The sequence below is a fragment of the Zalophus californianus genome, chromosome 3 (genome assembly GCF_009762305.2).
Source record: "Zalophus californianus isolate mZalCal1 chromosome 3, mZalCal1.pri.v2, whole genome shotgun sequence".
Lineage (NCBI taxonomy): Eukaryota > Metazoa > Chordata > Mammalia > Carnivora > Otariidae > Zalophus > Zalophus californianus.
The window spans coordinates 141,053,074-141,080,356 of record NC_045597.1 but is presented as its reverse complement, the minus strand read 5'-3'; the positions used below and the strand labels follow the sequence as shown (position 1 = coordinate 141,080,356).

General features: G+C 39.9%; 1 protein-coding gene and 1 pseudogene across 12 annotated transcripts in view; both read right to left on the bottom strand.

The window, feature by feature from the left end:
- The window catches only part of OSBPL6 (oxysterol binding protein like 6), a 207,472-nt gene that overhangs the window by 72,428 nt on the left and 107,761 nt on the right, over positions 1–27,283 (bottom strand). For all 12 annotated transcript variants that reach the window (XM_027587966.2, XM_027587969.2, XM_027587972.2 and 9 more), the window contains one exon: positions 19,781–20,039. In XM_027587966.2, the coding sequence (XP_027443767.1) occupies positions 19,781–19,882 (102 nt within the window). In that variant the 5' untranslated portion in view covers positions 19,883–20,039. The remainder of the gene's footprint in view (positions 1–19,780; positions 20,040–27,283) is intronic.
- On the bottom strand, positions 8,840–10,018 carry LOC113919189 (annotated as a pseudogene).

Here is a 27,283-nt window from a genome sequence, read left to right as displayed (position 1 = left end):
ACTCTATCCATTGTTTTCATTTTACCTTAAAAAAAAAAAAAAAAGCAACGGCATCTTACGGAGGGAAAAACTGGTAGTGTGTGCTCAGATCTTTAACAGACAAAAAGGGAGCAAAGGCCCGGGAACTTGCATTATTTGTTTGCTCATGTTGGTATTTTGGATAGGATCCTATTAGAAACATATCAGCTAAATTTAAAATTTAGATGTATTCTGAGATCATATAATTAGAAACTAAAATGAGAATTTTATTGCTGTTGAAACGAAAACATTATCTTCTTCTGGGAGGTAATCGTCCCTCCACCCAACATTCATTTTCTTTCTTATGTTTTAAAATGACAAAACTAATATATGCTCATTATAAAAGATTCAAATACAACATAGAAAAATAGAAAAGCAAAGGTCAAACTTCCCACCCATTGTTCCACCCCCCCAGCTTCTGGAGCAGTGATTTTCAAAAGGTAGCCCACGAACCAAAACCCAAATAAGGCTGAATCAATCTTTGTAAACCTGCGTCTTAACCCTTGTTCCATTTGGTTACCGATTTTACTTACTCTAAATTGTCCAGTGAAATATATTTGGCTCGAGCCTCTCTCTTTAAGGACCCTCCTCTACCCTCCTCCACCCTCAACCTTCACGTTGCCTCCCTGGCCTCACCCCCAACAAATACACATGGTAAGAAAAGCAAAACTTGGAAAGAAACTTGACCTTAGCAACTATAAGGCGGGAAATAAAGTATTAACCCAGGAATTTAGCCAGAGGAAGGAAACTAAATCCTCTAATTTCCAAACCAAGCCATAGACATAGAAGAGCAATTAAGGATATTCAAAGTTTGATAAAAATGAGTTTTGTCTCTATAGATACCTGGGAATATTTAAAATGTTGCTAGGATTTTGTGAATCAGAAGGGTTAGCGACCAAACCAGAAAGAATCTACAAAATACCTCCTGCAGTATCTGTGACAAATAACACAATGTTAGGTTTTTTTCTACCTGGTTTTACAAAACAGTTTCTATTATAGAAGAAAAGAGGTTCATTTATTTCAAACATAGTACAATATAGTACACATTCAAGCTGAGTGAAAAATACAAGCCCCAAACGTTGATTTGCCAACTCACAGATAATCATAAAAAGTTAACTAAGAAATTGTAAATAAGTGTTTTCTTACCACAAATGTATGTATACATTTTACTAAAAAATTAAAGCATAATTGATAAAACTACCAGGTGATACTCATTATTATTGCCACTAGCTTCAAAAAATAAGCTATTTCATTTAACTTCTGTAATGATAATGAAGAAGCCAAAAGCTCTTATGCAAACTTGCGCAGTCTTATATTTGTATATTATTAGAACCTATAGCTGTCTCTCCAATTATTTATTACCCAATCCTAAAAAATTAATCCACTACCTTAAGAATTACCTTCACACTCATGGAGTTTAAAGCCAAAAGCATATCCCTGAGGTTATTTAATCATACACATAACCATTCGTTATTTGTTTTGATTGTTTTATTTGTTTTTGTTCTTTTTTAAGAGGGGAGGCAGGGGCAGGGAGAGAATCTTAAGCAGGCTCCACACCCAGCTCAGAGCCCAATGCGGGGCTTGATCTCACAACCCTGAGATCATGACCTAAGCCAAAACCAAGAGTTGGACACTTAACTGACTAAGCCACCCATTCATTATTTATAATGAAATATCTAAATACTTGAATGCTATATTTTCAATATTGGTAAATAAAAAGAAGACAGTTTCCAAACTTCACCATACTCAGTCTTGGACTCTAGTTAGATTGGGTGCTCCCTGAAGGCAGAGACCAGCTCATCTTCACCTTGGTATGCCACCTCTTCTACTGCCAACCCACCCTTAGCACAAGACCCTGCACACTGCGGCCAGTCAACAATTTCTGGAGTTTTTCAGTGAGCTCTGATTAATCTTAGAGACCAGTCCCTTAGCAATCCTTGACACATGATTAGGCATAAAACTGCCTTCTAGCTTCATACTGGAATTATAAAAAAAAAAAAAAAATCACAGCTCCAAAGGGATAGAGCTTTTGAAAACATTTTAAAGAACTTAACTTTTAAAAGTGAAACATCCAGTAGATTAACCACAGTGCTCTTGTTTGGTAGATTTAAAGCTAATGGCTGGGTCAAATCTAACGTGGCGACATCTTCAGTAACAAACCGAATCCATTTCATAAGGTTTCCTTTAAGATCATAATCGGTGCTATACGTTTGTGTACTTTTCTTCACAAGCTGGCTATTTTCATATTCTTTCATGGTGACGTGGAAACATATGCCAAATATCTTCAAGGTGTTATTACATATTATATAAGCAGGTTAAATAAAGGATTACATAAAGTTGTTAATTATTCTTTTAAAATCAAGTTTCCTTTCAAATACTAAAATTACAACTTTTCAGGTCAGTGTATTTTTTTTTTTTCTAAGCCTTTTTTTTTAGAGCAGTTTTACGTTCACAGCAAAATTGGGAAGAAATTTCAGAGACTTCCCATATACCACTGGCCCGCACACAGGCATAGTCTCCCCCGGTATTAGTCTCCCCGACTAGAGTGGTACATTTGTGACAGTGACGAACCTAGATGGTCAGTTTTTTAAGGAACTCAGAACACATAGAGACAGTACTCAGTTGCCCGTTATTCCCCCTGCTCAGAGAGAACGGATGCATATTTAGCGTAAAGCCAGGAGTCCAGGACACGCATGTCACTACAGGTCTTTAATTTGGTAAGAATTCATTTGGTGCAACTCCCACAGAGGGAGAACGTGATTCTCAAAACGCAAGCACACAAGATCCGCTGAACGGGTCTCCTAGGTTGGGAGGTCTGTCTTCATTCTCATTGCATTTCGAAGACACACAGGAACTGCTGTAACTGTTTGAGGCTGTGGCTACAAATTTCTGCAAAAACTCATTTTTCATACAAATTTAGGACAGTGATAAGGAGAACAGGCCCACTGCTCTCTGAATGTTACTGCCACTGAAATTATTTATCTGCTGATCATACCTAAGTTATTTTGATATTTGTGAATTATGTAAAATATTTTCAAAGAAAAATACCTAAAATGGTTTATAAACTTCTAAAGTATTTTCTTCTTCAGGTTTTTGGCTGTGAGGCTTGTGTCTCTTCTAGTTACATCTAATTTTAACACAGCAACACTATTTCAGTGATGCTCATAACCTTCATGTGATAGTGCTGATGAGAACAGTGGTGGCGGAGGGTGATGTTTGGTGTTCTCTGAATCCCTGTCTCTAGGCTTTACATGGATTATTTCATTCCATTTTCACAAAAAGCCTCAGAGTAATGACTATGACATTTATTTTATAGCTGAATGAACTGAGAGAGGCACAAAGGGGTTAAATTAATGACACAGGGTCAGTAAGTGCTGGATTTGGAATGTGAATCGGGATTTTACTCTGCGTCCAAGCTTTTAAGCACTGCCTTCTACTGAAATTAAAGCCAACGTTAAATGGCAAAACGGCAGCAATTTCAAGCAGTGTATTCCCTCAAGACTAACTGAACACATCAAAGGCCATCCTCAACTACAACCTTTCGTGGAAGCAGAGGCAGAAATGAGTAAAACAAAACAAAACAAAAAACGATTAGAGCACTCTTGGGCGCCTGGGTGGCTCAGATGGTTAAGTGTCTGCCTTCGGCTCAGGTCATGATCTGGGGTCCTGGGATTGAGCCCTGCATCGGGCTCCCTGCTCGGCGGGAGGCCTGCTTCTCCCTCTCCCTCTGCCTCTCCCCCTGCTCATGCTCTCTCTCTCACTCTCTGTGTCTCAAATGAATAAATAATAAAAAATCTTAAAAAAAAAAGATTAGAGCACTCTTAAATATGGTGCAGCCTTAAGGTTCATTTCCAAGTCAAGAACTATGAGCAAGCCAGCTAGCTTTTCCTTCAGGGCTGCAGAAAAAAGAATATAAATTTGCAGTCACACAGATGAGCATACCAACCCTTATGCTGCTATTTACCATGTGACCTGGGCAAATCAGGACCCTCTCTCAGCCTCAGAGTCCTTGAGCTGTAAAATGGGGGTGGCAATGTCTACCTTAGAAGACATGGCAAGGCACAGAGCTGGTACCCAGGGTATACAATAGTGCTAGCCTGGCATACCATGGGCATTTAATAAATGGTAGCTGACATCTCTGTGGTAAGTGCTCTAAGAATAAATCTTTAGGAATCCTGAGTATTTTTACTGCTACAGAAAGAGGTATCCAAACACCCTGGCGGGGTAGGACATCTGCGAGTGAAGAATCCATACCTGACATGACCATCATGTTAGCTGGTCAGCCTAGTAATGGTAGGCAGCAGCACCTCCTGACCAGAGCATCAGAACTCACTGAGGAAGCTGACCACGTGAGTGCAGACAGATGCCCGAGATGCGTGCTAGCTGAAGAGAGTGAGGGCGCCAGGAGGTGATACAGATCCTGCACCCTTCTGAACAGCCCAGCAGCAGAGGCACGTAGACATGCCTGCTGGCTTCTTAATAACTCCCGCAAGGAAATATTATTTATTATTATTATTGGAATAGCATAAAATATTAAAATCACCAAAGCCAGAAGGCCACGCCTGAATAAACAGTAATTCTACTTTCTTTATAGTAATAACGGTCTTACTTTCACTGAAAGATGGCAGAATTGCATTAATCATAAATCTTCATATAAGTGCCATGGAAATGAATGAAAGTAGAAAAGGTTAGAAATAGTGGCTGGGAAATTCCACACGGCACCCCTGGGAAGCTCTGTAGGGAGACGTGGCAGTCCTCACAGTCTTGACTCCTTTTGTGTAGAAAGAGGAAACTTATTAAGAACCAAAAGCCATAGCCCCACATGGAACTGGCGTATGGCTGGAAATTCTGCATCGTAAGAAATACCATCAGGATTTTTTTTTTCCTCAAGTGGTCCATTGACAGCCGAGAGTAGTTCAGCAATCTTGACTATGAAGTGGTAAAGAACATGTGAATAAACAGCATTTTAATTCCCATGGTTGCTTACAAAGAGCACTAGAACCAGAACTTACTGGGGGGTTTGCTTCTTACCTGTCCTCTCAAAACTCACAAACACGCTAACAAAATCACTGAAAACCCCACAACTCGGATCATACTTCACTGCGGCAATTACAAACAAATGGCAAATAACAGGGACAAATAGTAGGTCACCTCAAGAGCAAAGGCTCTGAAACATGCAGAGTTAATTTAAAAGGCAAGATAGCAGTTATGTGTGACTTGAACAGAACACTAAAGTCAAGGTTATTTATAATTTTCTACAAGGCTATTCAAATGACCCAGAACAAACGTTTTCAGTATGACAATCCCTCACATCTTACTGGCAATAAAAGCAAAAAAAAAAAAAAAAAATCCTGTATGTATCTACTTAACATTTATGTATGTGTATTTACGGCGGAGTTAATTTGTTTTGATCACCTGTGTGAACTCAGAGCAGATATATCTATGATTTGCCTTTATGCACCCATAAATATTTGCTGAATGAAAGAACAAACAAGGGAGCCTGGGTGGCTCAGTTGGTTAAGCGACTGCCTTCGGCTCAGGTCATGATCCTGGAGTCCTGGGATCGAGTCCCGCATCGGGCTCCCTGCTCAGCAGGGAGCCTGCTTCTCCCTCTGACCCTCCCCCCTCTCATGCTCTCTCTCTATCTCTCATTCTCTCTCTCAAATAAATAAATAAAATCTTAAAAAAATTTAAAAAAAAGAAAGAACAAACAAATTAAATTGCCATGAGATAAATACAGGTAGTTAAGAGGAGAAATGGTGGCCCAGCTCCTGCCTTAGCACCTCAAAGATGGCTTTAAAACCTTGCTCCAAGTTTCCCACATAACATATCCTACATATTCATTTAATTTTAAATTTTTGACTTACAGAGTTAAGGCTTACAATTTCATTAAGATGGTTGACATTTATATTTACTATATTCAAAATACTATTTTAAAGCTACATATGTACACACATTAACTCACAAAATATAACATATTTTTTTTTGCTATAGAAGCAATAAACATTTGTTGCAGAAATGGGGGGGGAATGGATCAGAAAAGAAAAAAGAAATTAAAACTACCACACCAGCGGGCGCCTGGGGGCTCAATTGGTTAAGCGACTGCCTTCGGCTCAGGTCATGATCCTGGAGTCCCGGGATAGAGTCCCACATCAGGCTCCCGGCTCAGGAGGGAGTCTGCTTCTCCCTCCGACCCTCTTCCCTCTCGTGCTCTCTATCTCTCATTCTCTCTCTTTCAAATAAATAAATAAATAAAATCTTAAAAAAAAAAAAACCACACCAGCAACAAACTCTTTTCAATATCTTGCTATATTTGCTTTCAGCTTTTTTTCAATGCACATATACATTCAATTCTTTTTAAAAAATATATTTATTTATTTATTTGAGAGAGAGAGAGAGCACAAGGGGGAGGGGCAGAGGGAGAGAGAGGATCTGAAGCAGACTCTGTGCTGAGCACTGAGCCCAACAGAGGGCTCAATTCCACAATCCCGAGATCATGACCTGAGCTGAAATCAAGAGTCGGACGCCTAAGCGACTCTGCCACCCAGGTGCCCCTATATACACTTCTTTTTTTTTTTCTTCTTTAGAGAGAGAATGAAAGAGAACACGAACAGGGGTGGAGGTGGGGGGGGGAGCAGGAAGCCCGATGTGGGACTTGATCCCAGGACCCTGAGAGACCATGACCCAAGCCCAAGGCAGATGCTTAACAGACTGAGCCACCCAGCCACCCCTATACTTCTTTTTTTTTCTTCAGTTTGAAACCATACTTTATTTTTCATGGAGCTAGAAATTCAATAACTATATATTTTTAAGCAGAAAAAAACTCCTTTACTTTTCCTTCTTGTATCATTGTTAGCACAAGAAAAAACACTTCTGGTTTAGAAATGATACTGAATTTCTATGAAAATGAATGTACTTTGTATTTGTGGAACTTAAAAGCACAGGACACATTTTCAGAAGACCAATTTTACCCACTTATGGTAATATTTGCAATGTTAGAATGTACTTAATATATAATTAAGTAAATCAAATAAGGAACCCAAAAGGAACTGGTCTTCTTGAGTTATTCACAACACACATTAGAAAATCTGAGAGAGAACACACATTAACAACAACAACAAAACCACTGGCAAGCTCAAACGCAAGTCTGTATGCTGAGTATTTTTAAAGGGTTTAAAAAGCATGCTCAGTTAGCATACAGCCTTTTCTCACTCACGTAACAGACGCATTTCTATCTGCTTGTGTACAGCAAAGGGTTAGAACCTGAATCAACTTATGACTTCAGAAATGTGCTACTTCAAAAATGTATTCCATGGAATTTTTTTCACTGCTCCTACCACTGATTCTTCAAAATAAGCAACGTACAGAGGGTCTCATCCCTACCCTTGAAACTGTTTTTAAACACCAGCACTTTAAATTGAAAGATAGGTAGAACCCTAGCAATTCCTGGTACAGTGGCTAGACTTAAGTCTTAATTAATGTTAAGAGTTAAATGTACAACAGAAAATCTATCATTTCTTTATCCTTGGAGGAGAGGGAGGGAGAAAAAGGAGAAGTGGGGGATATGGTGCAGTATTTAGGAGCTAAACAGGAGCACAATGACTCATCAACCCCGAAATGAAGAACCATGGATCTCATCAATTTTATAATTCATGTTGGATCAAGAAGTTTGGTTCCCCTCTATGTATTTCAATGAATGCAAACCTCATACTCTCCAAACTACGAAGATGAATAATATAAGATAAACTCCAACTGCAACAGTATTTCCCAAGTAGAAGACTGAACACCAAAGGGAATCCCTCCTTCCAACATCTTTTGACATGGTAAGATTTCACCAAAGTGGAAACCTATAATTTAAATATGAAATCGCTTGGCCAAGTAAGAAACTACAGCTGTTATGGGTATTACCCTACATAATCACTATATTACATATTAAACCCAGCATGACATATACTTGCACAATTATGCTGTGAATGATACAGTAGTGATGAAGCCAGTGAAAAAGGACTATCTTTAGCCCAAAAAGAGTATGGGGGGGGCAGGGGAGAGGTGAAAACAAGTAGAAAGCACACAAAGAGATGGGTATTTTCTGACCAGGAAGGTCACTCTAAACACAGAAATATAAAAAGAAAAGTATTCCCTTATTTCCCCTATGTGGAAATAATGCAAACATTTATTTTCTATATCAGACAAGAACACAGCTAAGTAACCCAATTCTACTGCAGCATTATAAAAATCATCCCTTCACCACAGTGTAAGATTTAAATGCATCTGCACAAAGGTGCACACTATATAAAAGGAGTAAGATTGCTGCTGCCCTGCCAAGCACTTCCGGTCCCTACCCAGGTCCTACTGCAATACTGGTGGTCCCAATGGTTTTATCCAAATAAATTGTGTTTAAAAAATAAAGCATTTAAAAAGACAAGTCAAAATGCCTCAGAAACCATATCTCCAACTCAAACTTCATCTATCTAAATGTTATATTTGCCTCCCACTAATAAACCTTTATTCCACTGAAACTGAGCAATAAATCTTCCACACTGAAGTATCTTCCTTGCCCAATTAATCCAAAGGCAAAAAACTGAAATGATTAGTAAAGAAAAATGTAGGGACTAACACACCCTTTTAACATGTTTTTAAATATTTTTAAGGTTTTAAAAATGTTTAAAGTTTGTAATTCCTAGTAGGAAAACATTATCTGAATGAATACCCTAATGGCAAACCACTATAGAATGTTTCAGTTGCATGTGGGGCAGAGGGGTAGGGATTCTCTTCACAACACCCCAGCTTTCTTCATGAGGTCAGAGGTACACTGGTTTGTATTATTGCGACATCCATTAGGTGATCGTTGCTTTTCCTTCAGCAAGGGCTTTATTTGTCAGAAGGGCATTATGCTTGACCTCCAAATTTGGCTGACAATTTACTGATGAGATTCATAACCTTTGGATTGCTCTGATATTTTGACATATTTGCTGGGTTCTGGGCCACATCCTGGAAGGCCACCATAACTTCTGGATCCTGCATGGCTTCGAGAACCTCTGGATCACTAAGAATTTCATTGAGCCCAGGCATTCCTGCCATTCCAGGCATGCCCCCTGCCATTCCAGGCATTCCTCCAGGAAAATTACCAGGCATTCCCCCAAGAAAGCCACCTGGGGAAAGAGCCATACTGAGCTCCTGATTGTCGTCTGGCTTCTTCCTCCCTCTGGGCTCTCTTATGTTCTTCCCGAGCCTTCTTAACCTTTCTATTCTTTCTTTGATCTCTCGCTCTTCACGTTTTTGCTCATACTTTCTCTGATGTTCAGCAATTTTCTGGGCCCTCGGTTGAACTTCTTTCAGCATTGCACTAGCATCTTCATTGTCATCCAGTTAACAAGCAAGGGCAAGATCATGTGCTGCTTCTTCCCAATGGCCCAGAAGTCTGTGTGCTTTCCCTCGCCACTTACAAGGCTGAGCTGAATAAGGATTTATTTCAATAGCTCTGTCACAGTCTCAAATGGCAGCATTTGGCTTCTGTAATTTGATGAAGACACTGACTCTCTTGGCATACAGAATGGCCAAGCAAGGATTCAATTTGATGGCATCTGTGAACAAGTCAATGGCTTTCTATAGTTCACCATCATTTAGGGCATCAATGGCAGCCATTTTTTCATCATTTGCCTGATCCATCATTTCCTCGGTTATCTCTACATTTTCATCTCCCCATTTCTTGAGGGGCATCAGTATCTGGTTTAATCACACCTTCACTGTCAATTTCTAGATCACTTTCCTCACTTGATGGTTCGTCTGTCTTTATGTTTTCCTCTGCCTTCTTACTATCTGTTTTTTCTTCCTTGATATTGTCTTCTGGTTTAGTTTTATGAGTGGCAGGTGGTATTTTACCCCCCATGCTCTCCACCCACTCCCGCAGGAAGCGCATTTCCTCGGTGTGCAGAACGCTCGGATCCTGCTTACACATTTTCACGAAGGCCCGAAGCAGGCTCACTTTGCGGGGGTCCATGGTCCAGAGGTGGTAGCAGGCGGCAGGCGGCAGGCCTGCTCAGTTCTTCGGCATAACAGCCCGATTCCAGGCCCATGTACTAGCTCAGCGTGATCATTAGGGGACGGCTGCCGTGAGGCCCCTATACTTAATTCTTAAAAATAAAATTGGAATTGTACTATATTTTCAACTTAATAACCAGTTTTCTTCAATTAACAATGCAAAATTTCCCATCATGAAACATTCTTCAAAAACATTTTTAGCAGCAGTGTAATATTTCATTGCATGACTATGAGATAGGTTATTTAAATAACTCCTTGTTGAACATTAAAAATACTTTCATAAATATCTTTGCACAGAAATCTTTACATGTATCTTTGGTGCTTCCTTGAAATACATTTCTTAGAAGCTGAGTTACTGTGTCCTATGGGACGAACTTTAATTAATTAATTTTTTTAAAGATTTTATTTATTTATTTGGCAGAAAGAGACACAGCGAGAGAGGGAACACAAGCAGGGGGAGTGGGAGAAGGAGAAGCAGGCTTCCTGCAAGGCAAGAAGCCCGATGCGGGGCTCAATCCCAGGACCCTGGGATCATGACCTGAGCCAAAGGCAGACGCTTAATGACTGAGCCACCCAGGCGCCCCTGGGATGAACCTTTAAAAAGACTTTAGATATGTATCACAAAATTTCCCTCCAGAAAAGCAGAATCAGTTAACATGCTTAGTTAGCAGTAGTGCATGAGAATGTCCATTTCCCTGAAAACTCACGAACACTGGCTATTATCATTATAGCAAAATCAGCTCTTAATCAGGATTTGAGGTCAAGAAGTCTGGTACTTTAAAGTATACAACACGCATGGGACTTTCCTTTACCTTTGTGACAGTATTTTTACTTACAGCCTAGCCACTTTCAGTGGCTACTGGGCAAAGGGATGGTAACATTCTCTATTTGTCAAAATTAAAAATCAAATAAAGCAGTTTTGTAGAATTTATGGCCCTCTGAGATGATGTTTTTATAGACCTTGAGAAACACCTATAAATGTATTCCTAAGAGCAATGGTTTCCAAACCTGGGTGAGTAACAGTCTCCTGGGGAAGCTTCTGTAAATGACAGACTCCCAGGCCCCCTCAATGACCTATGAATGAGACCCTCTGGGGTTCACTAACTGCTTATATTGTGGCTCTTTCCATTTGGTGTTATGCCAAAGAACTGAGCAGGCAGTGTTAATCTTGGGTCTGACAGACAAATTTGCTGCTATAAAAATGCTATCCTAAACCAGCCAGCTCAAGTAATAAGAGATAACTTCTTCAGTGAGAAACTGATAAAGCAGGCATAGAGAACTAGAGGATTCTGCAAATGTACCAGGGAAAGCAGCTGCCAGATTCTTTCTCCAATAATGTCGAGTTCTGAATTACTCGTAGATAATGAGCATCCAAGTGCCAGGTGGCAAATTTCTTTCCGGTGGTCTCGATTTCAGCACATTTGACATGGACTGAATACACACTGTAAACACCAAGCAGCAGTGACAGTGACCTCCAAATGGTGCGGACAGCAAGACAACTATGGGGCTGCTCACTTCACTTCACGGAAAAGCCTGATCACAGTTTTCAATGAACAAACAAATGGTCAAAACTCTTCATTACCAAGGCAATAGGTCTAAGTGCAACCACAGAAAATTTAGGAAAGCACAAAGCACATGATTTGCCTTTGATAACAGTATTTCATGATAAAAACTATTAACCTATTGGTCTATGTACCATTGGGTCTATTGTTTCCCTGGCCAATGAGGATGTAAATAAATCACTGTTATCACTGAGGGAAAAAAATGAGGTAGCAAAACATATCTCAGAAATAATTGACAAATGCCTTACAAAGCTTGCTTAGAAGTGCCTTAGAAGGCCTTTCTCCTGGACATTCAGCTTGTCAAGACTCATAGTGAAGCAAATAGGGGTGTGGCCAAGAACAGGGGCTCTAGAATCAGGCCTCCATGGAGCAAATCCTGTCTTAGCGGCTCATTAGCTGTGGGGAAGACATTCCACCACTTTATGTCATAGTTTAGGTCCCTGAAAAAGGTGAAGATCGTTCCAACCTTCCACAGTGAGAACTCATGAAATATTAGCTGGTGCTGGTATTGTTCTGTTTATTCATGAACTTTGCCTAATATTTAGATTTTTCAGAACACCCAATTTATACAATGCATCTAAACCACAGAAGGTGGTCATAGTGTGTTTTTGCAAGCAATTCTTTTTTTCTTCCCCATTTACATTGGTCCTAAGTCCTAAAAGTGAGGTTCCATGGGATGAGTGGAATCTCAAAAAGGCTAAACTGGAAGTAGCGAGTTTAAATTGGAGGTTTGGTATTAAATCGGGAATGCTTGCATTTTTTTTCTCTAAAAACTAGAATGTTTTTGTGGTAATATTTTATTTTTCTCAACTCAAAGATGGAAATAGGTTTCCTATTCGGAAGGTAGACACTATATGTCAAAGCAGTGATTTGGTTATTTCATTTAACAAAGCTATTTGAAGAAGATGCTTCAGAGGTTCAGTTGGAAGAGACATATTCCAATTCGGTTCATGTATACGCTGGGGAATTTTTTTTTTTAAGATTTTATTTATTATTTGAGAGAGAGAGAGAATGAGAGATAGAGAGCATGAGAGGGAAGAGGGTGAGAGGGAGAAGCAGACTCCCTGCTGAGCAGGGAGCCTGATGCCGGACTCGATCCCGGGACTCCAGGATCATGACCTGAGCCGAAGGCAGACGCTTAACCGACTGAGCCACCCAGGCGCCCTGCTGGGGGATATTTTTATCAGCCTGTCTGGCCAAGAAGAAATGTTATATGAAAACCCCATACATGAAGTATAGGCAATGATGAGAAGCACTTTTACTTTCTAGTTTTTTAGGCACCTTCTTCACTTCTAATGAAAGCTGCATATGTAGCAGATGCTGCTGACACCAGAACTGGGAGGTTATGTTGCCAGTCCATGGTTCCAGGAGTCCCACACAATCACTGCTGGGGACAGCTTTCACTTGTCATCTGTGAACATTAACTGAATGGGCCATGGTTGGTTTTGGAATGTACTGCTGTTGATAATGTACAGGAAACATTTTTAGATACCCATGTAATTGAAATCTTCTATTTGTTGTTGAAGACTGACTACGATACTAAATAAATATTTTCTAAAAACTGGCAAGGGACACCTGGGTGGCTCAGTCGCTTAAGTGTCTGCCTTTGGCTCGGGTCATGATCTCGGAGTCTTGGGATCGGGTCTGGCGTCCGGCTCCCTGCTCGGCGGGGAGCCTGCTTCTCCCTCCCTCTCTGCCCCTCTCACTGGCTCCTGCTCACTCTCTCTGTCTCTGTCTCTCTCTCTCAAAAAAATAAATAAAATCTTAAAAAAAAAAAACTGGCAGGATTAACTACAAGCCTCTTATGACTTACTCATAATTTTTTCCTTAAAAATTATTTATTTTATGATCTCTGAGCTTCAGTGAACTTTAAATCATTATAAGGAATGGCTAATACTTTTTTCTTTGATTTTTCATTAAACTAAAAAGACTGACTCATTATAGCACTTGCAATGTCTAACCTGGTAGAGCTATAACAATTCTAATTGTGTCTAATACTAATAATAGATGCTATCATCTGGTAATTATGCATTGCAAATCCTAAATTCTTAGAGGAATAGTGTCTGATTTTCTGAAATGACCTGATAATGATACAAATAAAAATAAGCAATGGCTCCAAACAGTGCCTCCCTTTTTAAAATGCAGATCCTTGGCCTTAATCCCAGAACTATTGAAACTGTCTCTACAGGTGGTCTCAGTCTCGTATGTTGTAAAAAATTCTCTAAAATATGCAAATGTAAGAATAATTATCAAGACAAACAAACAAACAAAATCCCGTTAGCTGGTCATAAATTTAGCCTATCATATAATGTTACCATAAAATAAGTACTATGACTGGGAAATAGTAACTCCTAGTTTAAAATAAAGTTATTGAAAACACTAATTTGAAAAGATATATGCACCTCTATGTTTACTGCAACATTATTTACAATAGCCAAGATATGGAAGCAACCCAAGTGTCTATCGATAGAACAATGGATAAGGAAGATGTGGTATGTATGTATGTATATACATAAGCACACAATGGAATATTACTCAGCCAAAAAAAAGGGATGAGATTATTCTATTTGAGACAACATGGATGAACTTAGAGGTTATTATGCTAAGTGAAATAAATCAGATTGAGAAAGACAAATACCATATGATTTCACTCATAAGTGGGAACCTAAAAAAAAAAAACAACAAAACCCCAAACCCCAAATGAATAAATAAACAAAAGCAGAATCAGACCTACAAATACAGAGAACAAACTGATGGTTGCCAGAGGGGAGGAGAGTGGGGGGAGCCATACCATATGTGAAGTACTGTGTGAGGTGCTAGGGATGCATTATTGAAGGAAATAAAATCCTTGTTTGCAGGGCGCTTCCAGGTCAGTGACAGGCAACAGAGGAAGGGGATATAGATGTGAACACATAAATATGTAACCTATCAGGTGGTGGTTAATGCTTTGAAGACAGATGAGGTAAGTAAGCAATGTGTGATGAGGGTATGCAGGGCAGAACAGAGAAGGCTCTCCAAAAAGGCTGCATTTGGAGGATGAGTCAAGTACACGAGAAAACCTGGGGATGCCTGGAGGAAAAGCAAATTAGGCTAAGGGGGTCCAAAACGCAAAGGCCTTGAGGTGGGAGCACAACTGAGGAAAATGCTGGAGAGAAGCAAGTGAAGGAGAACCAGGCAGGAAATGGGATCAGAGAGGCTGGCAGAACCAGATGATGAATGAGGTTGTAGAGAATGGTCAGCAATTCAGGATCATTTAGAGACAGATGGGAACCACTAGAGGGTTTGGAGCAGAGAAGCGGCTTGTTCTGCCCTAGGTTTTGAAGGGATCACACTGACAACTCGGTGAAAATGGCCTGTATGTCGGGCAAGGGACTTACAGGCAGGGATACCAGGTAAGACTCTGGCCACTGTCTGGGTGAGACGTGAGAGTGGCTCAGAGCAGGCTGGAGGGGGAGGAGGTGGTAAGCAGTGGTCAGACCCCAGGGACATCCGAAAGGAGAACCAATAGGATTCACTGACGGTTTGGAAGCAGGTGTGAGAAGATGTGTCACAAGATGACTCCTGGTGAAGTTTCTGGCTGTACCAAAAGAAATGACAGCCTTGCTGCTTACTGACATAAGGAGGGCTGGGAAGGAGCAGATTTGAGAGGGAAAGTAAGAGTTCAGTCTTGGACATGCTAAGTTTGAGATGCCTTCTTAATGTCTAAGTGGAGATCACCCTTGGTAATCTCAATATTACTGCGGTTGATTTGACATCTGGGATCAGGGCTGGCAATTCAAATGTTTTCTGGGGCCAAGCAGGAAACATAAGTATTGAAGTACAATAAGGAAAGGTAGGGACTGTGGCCAATCAGAGGGTACATGCCCCATCTAAAGGGGAAGCTGCTCCTAAGCCCTGTCTAGTGTTGCCCATTCAGAATCTGGGTTCCAGTGTTCCTAAATCTTCCAATTTCTTTGGTTTTTTTTTTAATATTTTATTTATTTATTTGACAGAACAAGAGAGGGAGAGGGAGACAGAGAGCACAAGCGGGGGAGCGGCAGGCAGAGGGAGAAGCAGGTTTCCCGCCGAGCAGGGAGTCCAATGCAGGGCTCCATCCCAGGACCCCAGGATCATGACTTGAGCCAAAGGCAGATGCTTAACAGACTGAGCCACCCAGCCTCCCAGATCTTTCAATTTCTTAACAGAAAGAAGAATGTGGATATTTAACAACCAAATCTTAGGAGAATAAAAAAGTTCCACAATCTACTAGATTCTAGAAGTGCTCAGTTAAAGTTCTAACTGCAGCATTTATCAGTGTCCTTAATTTATTAATGTATATTGCAAAAAGAGATTGTGTTTAGCATTTCTCTTACTTGACAATAAAACTCTTTTCATGCAACATCTCAAGGGGAAAACATTCTTTGGCACACACATTTGGAAATGCTGATTTATGTGCAAGTCCTAGATGTCTTAATCAACCTCTTTATTTCCTTTTTGAAAAATTTAGGGCATATATTTCTTGCAGCTTATGAATCATAGTTGATTTCTCTGTTTCTGTGTCTCTCTTTCTCACACACACACACACACACACACACACACAGAGCTAATTTTGTTTGATGTTCTAACACTGAATATCAGTCTGGAATGAAATTTAATGAAATTACTGAAGCCTTCTAACTTGCTAAATACTAAATGGAATCTTGACCCTCTTGTGCTGATGAAGAAACACTTAGTGAAATCACAGGGGCACTGAATCACTTCACTTCCTAGCTCCTCTCCCTCCTTTACCTGTTGTGCTACAGAATTTGGCCACACGAAGGACAGCCAATTACTACTACCATGTGCTTGGCAGATGTTCTTTGTTTTACTTAATCTATGAAGAAGGAAGCAGAGAGAGGAGAGTGGCAAGTTTGTAATAAGAAGACAAGACTAATACCATTGCAGGTCTTTAAAAATATCCTCTAGGATATATTAAAGTATTTGAGGTGCAAGGCTTGTCCCTGAAGAATTAGAGTGTGTCATCTGCTTAAAAGAGCTTACAAAACAGTTGAGGAGATCAGTACATAAAAAGATAAACAATATAGGAATGTCTGGGTGGCTCAGTCAGTTAAGTGTCTGCCTTCAGCTCAGGTCATGATCCCGGGGTCCTGGGATCGAGTCTCAACGGGGCTCCTTGAGCAGCAGGGAGCCTGCTTCTCCCTCGGCCTGCCATGCCCCCTGCTTGTGCTCACTCTCTCTCTCTCCCTCACTCTGACAAATAAATAAATAAAATCTTTAAAAAAAAAAGGCAAAAAATATAAACATGTCAAAAGTTGTCAAAAAGTTCTGTGAAAGTTCAGAGAAGGGAGAGAGCAAGATGGGGTTGCGTGGTCAGTGAAAGTTCACACGAGCCAGTCCTTGAAGCCCAGGGACAGATCAGGTGGAGCAAGTGTGGTGGCAATTCCACGTAGGAAAGACAAGAGCAGAGACAGGGACAAGGCAGTCTGAGGAGCAATGCACAGACAAGACTATACAGGGTGGGAGGAAGATGGGGCGCTGAGGCTGGGTCAGATCATGGAGGTCATGGGGTACCGCGTAAGGAAATCCGGCCTTCACTGTGTTGGCAAACAAGAGTCTTTGAAGGGTTGTGAGAATGAATCTGTTATATTAAGGAAATTCAATCTCACAAGGCCATAAGGGAGACAGTGAGGCCAGAGTACCGTGGAGGATGCCAGGGTGATGAGAGTCTGGGCTAGTGAGTAGACAGTGGAAACAGAAAGAAGTGGTCACATTATGAAGAGGAAATAATCAACAAAATTTGTCAACCTACTGAATGTGGGAGAGGCAAAGAAGAAAAGAATGGCTTTGACCCTGGGTCCATGAGAGAATGATTATCCTGAGAGCAAATGAGCTTATATGTATAAATTTAAGATGTAGTGGTACATCTAAGCAGAAATTCCCAATCAGTTAGTGATCTAGAACTAGAACTTGGGAAGGACAGGCAAACAATGTGCATTAAGGTATCAATGTATTCTCAGCTATGTGCAGATCATTTACTTATATGATCCATATATGAGAAATAGCATGGACTCCATTTGCATCGATGTCCATCAAATCAGGAGAATGGTAACATTCAAGGAAGACTAATTTATCACACTTTCTCCACATCCCTTCACCAGGAAAACAGTCACACACAAAAATAGGTGCATACAAAAACCACCGCATCATAGGAGATCCCAGGATCACTCAAAATTTCTGATTTCCACAAGTTAATACTGAATGTGAGGAAGTGATGGAGATCGGGAGGGAAAAACAGAATTCTAATTGTTCTTTATTCTCTCCCCTGAGAGAGATGAACAGACAGGAGTCAGGAAGGAACCAAACAGGAGGCAGGAAGGAACCAGAAGAGAGAGTATTTGGGAGAATATGAACCCACTGAGATAAACAGAAACTAAAGTAAATCCTCAAAGTATAATGACCATTTGAACATTGTCTCAATTTACAGACACGTTATTTCATTCTCATCACAAGACTTTTCATTCACCAGCCAGCCAGGAGTCACCTATTCTACCTTCAGACTCCCTCCAAGGACCGGGGTCTGGGTTTCTCCCCGTCATTCTGCACGGTAGCCCTGGAGTGCACGACAGATGATTCCACAGCCATCATCTGTCTTTTCCATTTGCCACAATTCTCCAGGGTGATCCGGGTCAATCCCATCCTTCCCTCAGCAGCCAGGAAGGCCAGGCTGCTTAAAATGTCTTTCATTTGAAATGCCCAGGGCAAAGGAAAAAGGAAGAAGCCATAACAAGAAAGGACAGAGAGGCAGGTGAAGGATAAACTGAAATCGCAAACTTAGAAAGCATCTCAGTATACAGTTGTTACTTAATATAAATGTGTTTTCATTCGCGGTACTTTCACTTTCTTTTACTATACGAATGCAATGCAATAAACATTATAACTGTGTGTAATCATAGATTGAGTTAATGTATAACTGCTTCTAATGAACAGAAGATGTCCTGTTTGAACTCTAGAACAAAGGACACCTGTGTCCAAAATACCGGTAGCAGAAATATCTGCCTTAGAACCTAGGAAAGAGATACATGTAAGGATTCTCTGATTCTTACAGATAACCCTGGAATTTCCTGCTAGAAATGGGAGAGGGAGTGCTGGGAGGGTGTGCAGACTGAGGCCTCCCTAAGGGAACACCCCCAGCAGTTCATTTCCACCATCTAGAAGAATGAATTCACGTCTGGATTGGCTGTCTCAAGACCCAAGACTATGCTATGGACTATGAAAAATAACAGATGTTCATACTTCTGGAAATTAGGCAATATATCTTGAACACATAAAATAGGGAGGAAAATCCCTGCAAGAATCATTTACTAAGCGAATGTCCCTCAAAAGGAACACTTTTATAAATAGTTAAGTAAACCTGCTTATTGTGAATTTCCAGTTACACAACAAAAAATCTTTTCACGAGATAACGTCATAATGGCCAACAGCAATACTCAGACTTGGGCTGGGCAAAACAACAATCTGTTTTGACAGTGAAGAAAATTCATAGGACTAACTTCCCCCCCACAGCCTTGGCAGCTAGAACAGCCACTGAGGTAGTAATGAAGTAAATCTGTAAACAAAAATAATGGACAGAATTGGCTCCATGGGATAATGAAACAATAATTCATTTCCTCTACTGACTCTAAGCATTAGCAGAGCTCTTCAACTGCCCTTAATTCTCCGATACTATGATTTTACTTGTATCCTAATTCCCGAATCTGTCACCACATTCCATGAAACACCCAACAGAAGTTAGTGCTGGGCAGGCCAGGGAGAGACTTGTAGGAAGAAGACCTTCTGCAGGCTCACAACCCTTTCCTTCTCCATGAATAAAGAGAGAGAGAGCAGAGAGTTCAAGTTCCTGAAACTGCTGCCCCTCTTTGGGTACACAGTGAGGAGGAAAGCAGGGCTTCCCCTAGCCACCCCTCCTGGTCGTCTACACTCTAAAAAAGGATCCTAAATAACAGAAAAAAAAGAGCAGAGTCTTCATGGCATCATCAGGCAGATCTACAGAAAACAGTGAGTTTTCCTGTGGAATAAAAATCTTCACAACAAGATTTCAGAATTAATTAGCAAGCCCATCATATCCTAATGGTACTGTATTTACAGAAAATAACAAAATGCACTGGGTACTATTCTCTTACCTGCCGACTGTCCCTATGGGAGGATGTTGAAGAAGAGGCACTTCTATGGGTCGGAGTGGAGGTTTTATGAGCAGGGGATATGCCCTTCTCGTCTGAACTCATAGCTGCAGTTAGAGTCTAGTTGTATGCGCTTAAGACCATCCCAATCGTGTCTCAAATTTGCAGACAAAGAAGTAGATGATTTTTCAGCTTTAGTTCCATTTCATGAATCAGGCTTGACCAGAAAAGAGAAGGCAAATATTGAAGGTGTCCAAAATGCCTAAAAGCAAAACAAACAAAACCTCATGTAATTAAAATACAAATAAAAAATCAGTATACTTAGGAAAAAATGCCAAAATGTTAGTGAAAGGAAGAACTTTGACATATTAGGAAGTATTATTTCTTCCTCTAGATTTTAAGGTGGAGGCTAAAAGTGTTAATATGAAATAAATGTCAAGAAGGAAAATGGAAAGAAACCCTATGCTAAGTCAAATTCTTCCCTCACATTCTCTTGTTTTAAAGCAGATTACAATGTTATGTTCTGGACCCTCACGTCAGAGGGTCATCATGTCAAAGTACATCAGTTTTCTCCCCTGGAAGTTAAATTCCCTGCCCAATGGCTCAGCCCATGTCTGTCTTCAGTTGAGTTCAGTCATGTACATGATGGTTAAATCCAACACAAAACAGACACAAAGGGCAAAAGGTTCATGCATTTTCTGTATTGTGTGATCCAGCATTTAGGAAAGATCAAGAATACACTTACCCACAGTTATTTGCATCTCAAGACCATGGCATACCTACATATGATTCTCAAGTCAAGGACGAACAGGCTCTCAAGAATCTACAGACAGATGGGCACATTCTGAAACCGGGATAATGCTTAGAATTGCTTCATTCAGCTACAGTGAAGAGCCACTTCATTTTTCACTTGGATTCATGTAAGGAAAGCCTGCATTGTAAGTACTAGGACCAAAAACTTGTGCCTGAGAGAAGTATTGTTCAACTGGCAACACAGGTTGCCAGAAAAAGTTTTTTTTAAAGGTAAGCATGATAGTGTAAGATGAGAAGCTTACCCAATAATCTGTGACCCACAAGACTGACCAGTTTCCTTTTCCAAGAAGACAGAAGACCAAATTCTAGCCCCCATCTTAATGATAATACTCCTTGAAGGAAGCAAAGGACACTTGGGTAAGTACTACAGCACCGTTTGGAAGAAAAAGTTCCTGGCAATGATCAGAAAGCAATCTTAAAGCTAAAGAAAAGTGAGACCTGAAATTCAGTCCAGAGGAAAAGATGGTCAATCAAAAAATCAGAAAAGAATAAAGACGGAGGAAGATCCATGGCGAGAGGTACTCATTGGATTTGGAGGTCAGAGGTATCCCTGATCAAGTGGGCTTGAGCTGAGGTCTGAAGGATGAGTGGGAGTTAACCAGGTGCTTGGGTGTCAGGCCTGACACGATCAAGGAATTAGTGCTGGCCATCATGATGAGAGCAGCATGATGGGTCAGAGAGAGGCAGAGGCCAGTCCCCACAGGGCCTTGTCAGCCATGTTTAGCATCTCAATTTTTTATCACAAGTACAAGAAGCCATAAAGTGTGGTCTAACCAGATTTGTGTGTTTAAAAGGATACTTTGACAGACATGGGGAGAACCAAATTGGGGAAATAAAGAAGGTGAGGGAGGCCCAATCAGGAAGCAAGAAATGATGGATTAGAGAGGTGGCAGGAAATTCGGCATCCAGTCTTGGCAGTTGTAACAGGATATGGAGGAACAGGGTGGGGCGGGGGAGGAGAAGGCAGGGTTGAGGAAGCCTCCTGGGTTTCTGGTATTCTGAGCGAGGGCTGCCCAAAAGAAATCCAGGATTGACAGAAAGTTCTGAGTATGGTTTGGACCCATTGAATTTCAGGTATAACTGAGGCATTCAAATGGTGACGAATGCTTGGAAATGTAGTTCCAGAGCTCAGAGAAATTTAGGCTGTAGACAAATGTTTAATAGGTTATGTTACTAATATAAATGTATTGCATGATTTATGTACAGATCATGTAAACTCTGCAAGTGCAAGTAAATTTTATACAAGTCTGAAATAGTTGTATTATCTAAATATGCAACATTATGTTAATGGGTTGTATGACCCTAAATGAGTTAATCAGGATTTTAATGGTCACCTAGCTATAGAGAATATTCAAAATAACAGCCCCAATAATTAAAAGGCAAATTACTATAAATTGGGAAAACTGGACTCTCTAGTGAATAAAACTTGTAATCCTTTCTTAAGATTTCAACTTCATTGTCACCACCACTTAGCCCCAAAACTGGAAAGTTTTCTCTTGAAACAAAACTGGTCTTCAGGTTAATAGAAACATAAAGAGCTGCAGTGCTCTTTCATGGGGTGGAAATCAGGTTCCACTTAGTATTGTCAAAAGGCAGTAAGAAGCCAACATTTGATAGACGATCATCTAATTCTTTTATTATATGAAGGGAGTCTAATAAGTGTGAGTAAAGGGGCACCTGGGTGGCTCAGTCAGTTAAGCGTCTGCCTTCGGCTCAGGTCATGATCTCAGGGTCCTGGGATCAAGCCCCGCATTGGGCTCCCTGCTCAGTGGGGAGCCTGCTTCTCCCTCTGCCCCTCCCCTGCTTATGCTCTCTCTCTCTCTCTGTCAAATAAATAAATAAAATCTTTTTTTAAAAAAAGTAAGTGTGAATAAAATTTTTCAAGCCAAGCTCTGATGCCAGCAAAGAGAAAGCAAGAACACTGCTCAGGTCCTTGATCTGAAGTACTTTCTGGTCCAAGACATTGTACAAGATGCTGACACTTTGAGCTAAGAGTATGGAGGTTCTGTGACGTGTTCAAGTGCCCCCAAGGAATGAGGTTGAAACAGTCAAACCTATTAGACTATTATCCATTTGGAAGTAAATTCAATCCACACTACATCAAGAGCCAACATTTCCTCTTTTGGACTTTTTTTTCTTAACTGCACCCAACTCCCAACTGCACTTTCCCCATTAACATCAATGCTAACACCTTGGTTCTTGTTTTAATTTAAAATGACATTTTCAGGGTCACTTGTCTACAGTGAAAGGGCAACATTTTGGTTGAACGATAATTATGAATATCTTGAATAATATGAAGAATAAAAAGAGACAATTAAGAAGATTTAATTCAGTCTAAGAATCATTTTTGACATTATTGTTGTTTCTATTAATTTCTGAATTTTTTTAAGGATTTCAAGTACCTAAAGTTAAATAGGATGACCTTTAAAGATTATTCCAATCTGATTATCAGTCAAGTGTTTGATCACCTGTTCTATTTCAAAGTGCATTAAGAAAGTAAGTCTAAATTCTGTTAGTAGGTTACACCTAGTCTTTACTTTTAGAGTGTAAGAATTAGTGTGACATTAAAAATAATTATTTCATCTCTATCAAAGCACATGTTCATAAATTGCCTAAACAAAATCCTAAGCCAAGGATTTTATTTATTTTGAAATACCATAGATTTTAAAGTCAACACCAACATAATTCCTATACTCAATGAGAAAGATATTGTTGCTGAAAGTAACAGCAATACAAGAGCTGAACTCTAATTTTCTTGTCTCCTTCCCCGTTCATATCAGTGGTATCACTACAATTGTTTTAGAAAGTGCTCTAACATTTGCATTTACACTGAGTGACATAAAATTCAGATTTATGACCCAGAGACCTAACTAAAGCATGAGGTGGCCAGGAAGACTTCTAGAAGCTGCTGTTCATAGGCTTCATAAATCGCATGTGTTCATCTGAAATTGAACTCTGATGAAAACATCTGAAACTCGACTATGTAGGCTGGGCTAAGTTGTGACATGGTAATACATAACCCCCAATCTCAAGGGCTTACAAGAAAGCTTTATTACATGTCTCATTTACATGTCCTTTAGAGGTCAGCTGCACCCCTACTCTATAACCTCTTCATTCCAGGTTTTAAGAGTAACTCCCAGGTAACGAGGGAAAACAGCCATGGGGCACCATGAGATGGTTCTTTTTTTTTTTTTTTAAGATTTTATTTATTTATTTGACAGAGAGAGATACTGTGAGAGCAGGAACACAAGCAGGGGGAGTGGGAGAGGGAGAAGCAGGCTTCCTGCCGAGCAGGGAGCCCGATGCGGGACTCGATTCCAGGACCCTGGGATCATGACCTGGGCCGAAGGCAGACGCTTAAGAACTGAGCCACCCAGGTGCCCACCATGAGATAGTTCTTAAAGTGTTTGCTTGTAAGTGGCACATGTCACTTTCACTCACATGTCATTGGCCAAAGCAGGCCAAATGGAGGTTGATGATGCATGAAAGTACCACGCATCCAATATAAGGCAACGAATACTTAGGGGCAATAATCTACTATATTCACCTTAGGAAAAGATTAAAAGCTCATATGAAAATATTTAAATTAGAGTCATTTCATCACCTAGAAATAACCCCAGTTAACATTTGATTCTACTTTACCAAAGTGGGAAAAGAATACCCACTCTATCTGCAGTACGCTTTCTTCAACCAACAGTATATTAGTAACAGCCTTCTTTGTGAACAAAGGAACATCCGTATCATGGCTCTGAATCACTACACATAAGGCCACCACACAGATATACCTTGATACATTTGGCCATGCTTCTACTGGGACATTTAGGTTGTATTCCGTATATCCTGAAACAATGAGATTTGTCACAGAAGAGTTCCTAATAATTCTGTTTGCTTTTGATTATTATAAAAATGACCCTCTTTGTTCATTTAATACATTTTTGCTTTATTTGATATCATCTGCTCTCTTTCTATTTGTGATTAATGAAATTTGTCCATCCTTTTACATTTAAACTTTCTGTATCATTTTGTATTATGTATTCCTCTAGTAATGATCATGTTGGGTTTTTTTTTTTTTTTAATCTAACATTAGTGATGTTTTTCCCATTTCCATTTAATGTTATAACTAATAGTTGGGCTTATCTCTGCCATATCATGTTATACTTTCTATTTTATGGTTCTTCTCTGTTTCCCTTGATGCTTGATGGCTTTTCTTTATAATATAGATTTTAACGTGGCTTTAACTGAATTTTATATTTGACCTTAATGTAAAAGATAAAATTCTGCTTGCGATGTTCTGTTTCCCTTCAAGTTGCTCTAAGTCCTGTTGGACCCTACAGTCTGAAAGTGAGAGAGTCAAGAGTAAAATGGTATCCTTCTAGTCTCCCTTGCAATATAAGACCTCCCCCACACTACCCTAAATCAAAATTCTATCTTCCCAGTCCTTTTCCCAATCTTGGTGATTTAATCTGGAGTTTTAGAGAATTACACTTCGTATTCTAACACAACTGGGAGGAAATGATACCACTTTTTCTGGTTGAGGCCAACTAGGGTCTCCAAGTATGAGGACAGATTGTAAGAATTAAGTAATAATTTTTCTGCCCTCTCAAACAGTCTCCTTTTCTGCAACAGCAGCTGAGGTTTGTCATAATCAAGACCTGGTTCAGTCAAGATTTTCCTCAACTTGGGAAATAGCCTTCATAGAACTAGGGTCTAGTTTTGACATTAGATTCTGTTTATGTTAGTGTTTGGGTTGTCCATAGTTTGTCTTTTTCAATATTTGCATGACTATTTACAGAGAATTAAGAGGAGCCACATTAGATGATCCAAGCAGGAGTCACAGGGGAGGGCATTCCTGTCATCAACTGATCTTATCAATGCAAATGTCATTGTACTGTTGGGTGGAATAAATTAGTTTTCTATCAAGATCATCACCAGAACAATGAATGCCTATTCTCATTATATATTACAGTCATTACAATGTCATTATATATTCAAGTTTATTTTTCCTTAGAGAGGGTAGGGAATCTTTTTCTTTTTTTAAGATTTTATTTATTCATTTGAGACACAGAGATAGAGAGAGAGAGAGAGAGAGAGCATGAGCAGGGAGAGAGGCAGAGGGAGAGGGAGAAGCAGGCTCCCTGCTGAGCCAGGAGCCCGATGTGGGGCTCAATCCCAGGACCCTGGGATCATGACCTGAGCCGAAGGCAGATGCTTAACCATCTGAGCCACCCAGGCGCCCCGGGAATCTTTTTATTTCTAAGGTCATTAACCCACAAAAAGAAAAAGAAAATCAAGGGCTGCTTTCATGAAGATAAGCAATATCTTTTAAAAAAGATAGTGGTGTAAGATTTCATAAACATTTTCCCAGCAAATGACGAAAAAGCAGGGGCTAAAAGGATTTTTTTTTTTTAAGAAAAAGATCATTAGTACTTTTCACTAAAGAATAGTGGTACTACATGCCATAAAATGTAAGGAATCACTTTACTCACAAACCAAACCAGTATGTATGAAACCAATATACAGCTCCCTTCTTAGGACAGTGAAGTGGTGTTATAAGAAGAAAGTCTGGCAAACTCCACCAGTTTCCTCTAGATTAGAGAGGCAAGGAGCAAGAAGCACAGGGGAAAGCCTCGCCATCGAGGCTTAATAGCTTTCTGAGGCCATGGAGGCACAGCAATACTGGTATCCAAGCACATGGCCCTGAGTGGGCTTTTCCCGCTTTCCTTAGTCTTGGCTTCCAAAGAGCATCATGGATATGTCCCAAAGGATGCCCCAAATACAGCTTCCCCTCCCAAGCAGTCATTTACAAAACTAAGGAGGAAAAAAAACACACGAGCAGACTGTGACTGATGAAGACTGGTCACTCTCCACCCTCCTAAGATCCCTTACTAAGGAAACAAATAAGACAGACCTATGTTCTACATCACTTAGCCCTCCACGGTGAGCTTTCAGAGGATCTGAATGCTAATCAGGTAAACATGAAGGGAGCCAAGGATAACTGGCACAAACACTCTTTTGACAAGGAGATTTTACATAAAGAAAAGTTAAAAAAAAAAAGGTGTGCATGTATAGAACATTATGAAAAATTATTCCAATAGGAGAGCAAATTATTATGTGTAAGAGATAATTAAAGGGCTGATCTGGAACGTTAATCCTAGCAAAAGAGAGGGTAGCTTTAGAGCACCACTGCTTCATACTTTCACAAATTAAAGAAAAAAGTCTCTGAATAAGAAATAAGACAGGTTGAGATGCAATGGGAACTGGCAAAGGTAAGAAACCAAGGAAACAAATGATGACACCATAATTTTAAAGTAATTCAAATGGCATTAAATGATGCACCAAATGATTCTGCAGAAAAATCTAGTCAACAGGTAGGTTAAAAAGATCAAGTTGAAATCATCTTGCAAGTAGAAAAAGGGGCAGGACAAAATAACAGATAATGAAACCCGAATCTACAAATATGAATGGCCCTGAAGACAATAATCAAAAAAGAAAAGAAATAATATTCAAAAATATCCCTGAACATAAAGGAGGGCTTCAACTTGGAAAATTAATCCTTAACAATAAAAACAAATATCTTTAGCTGGAAAAATAATCTTTATCAGGCAAAATTAGTAAAAAGCAAACCAAAATAAGATAGATCCTCATGATACTGAATTTAGATCATTCTCTGAATCAATTCAGTAAGTTAAATAT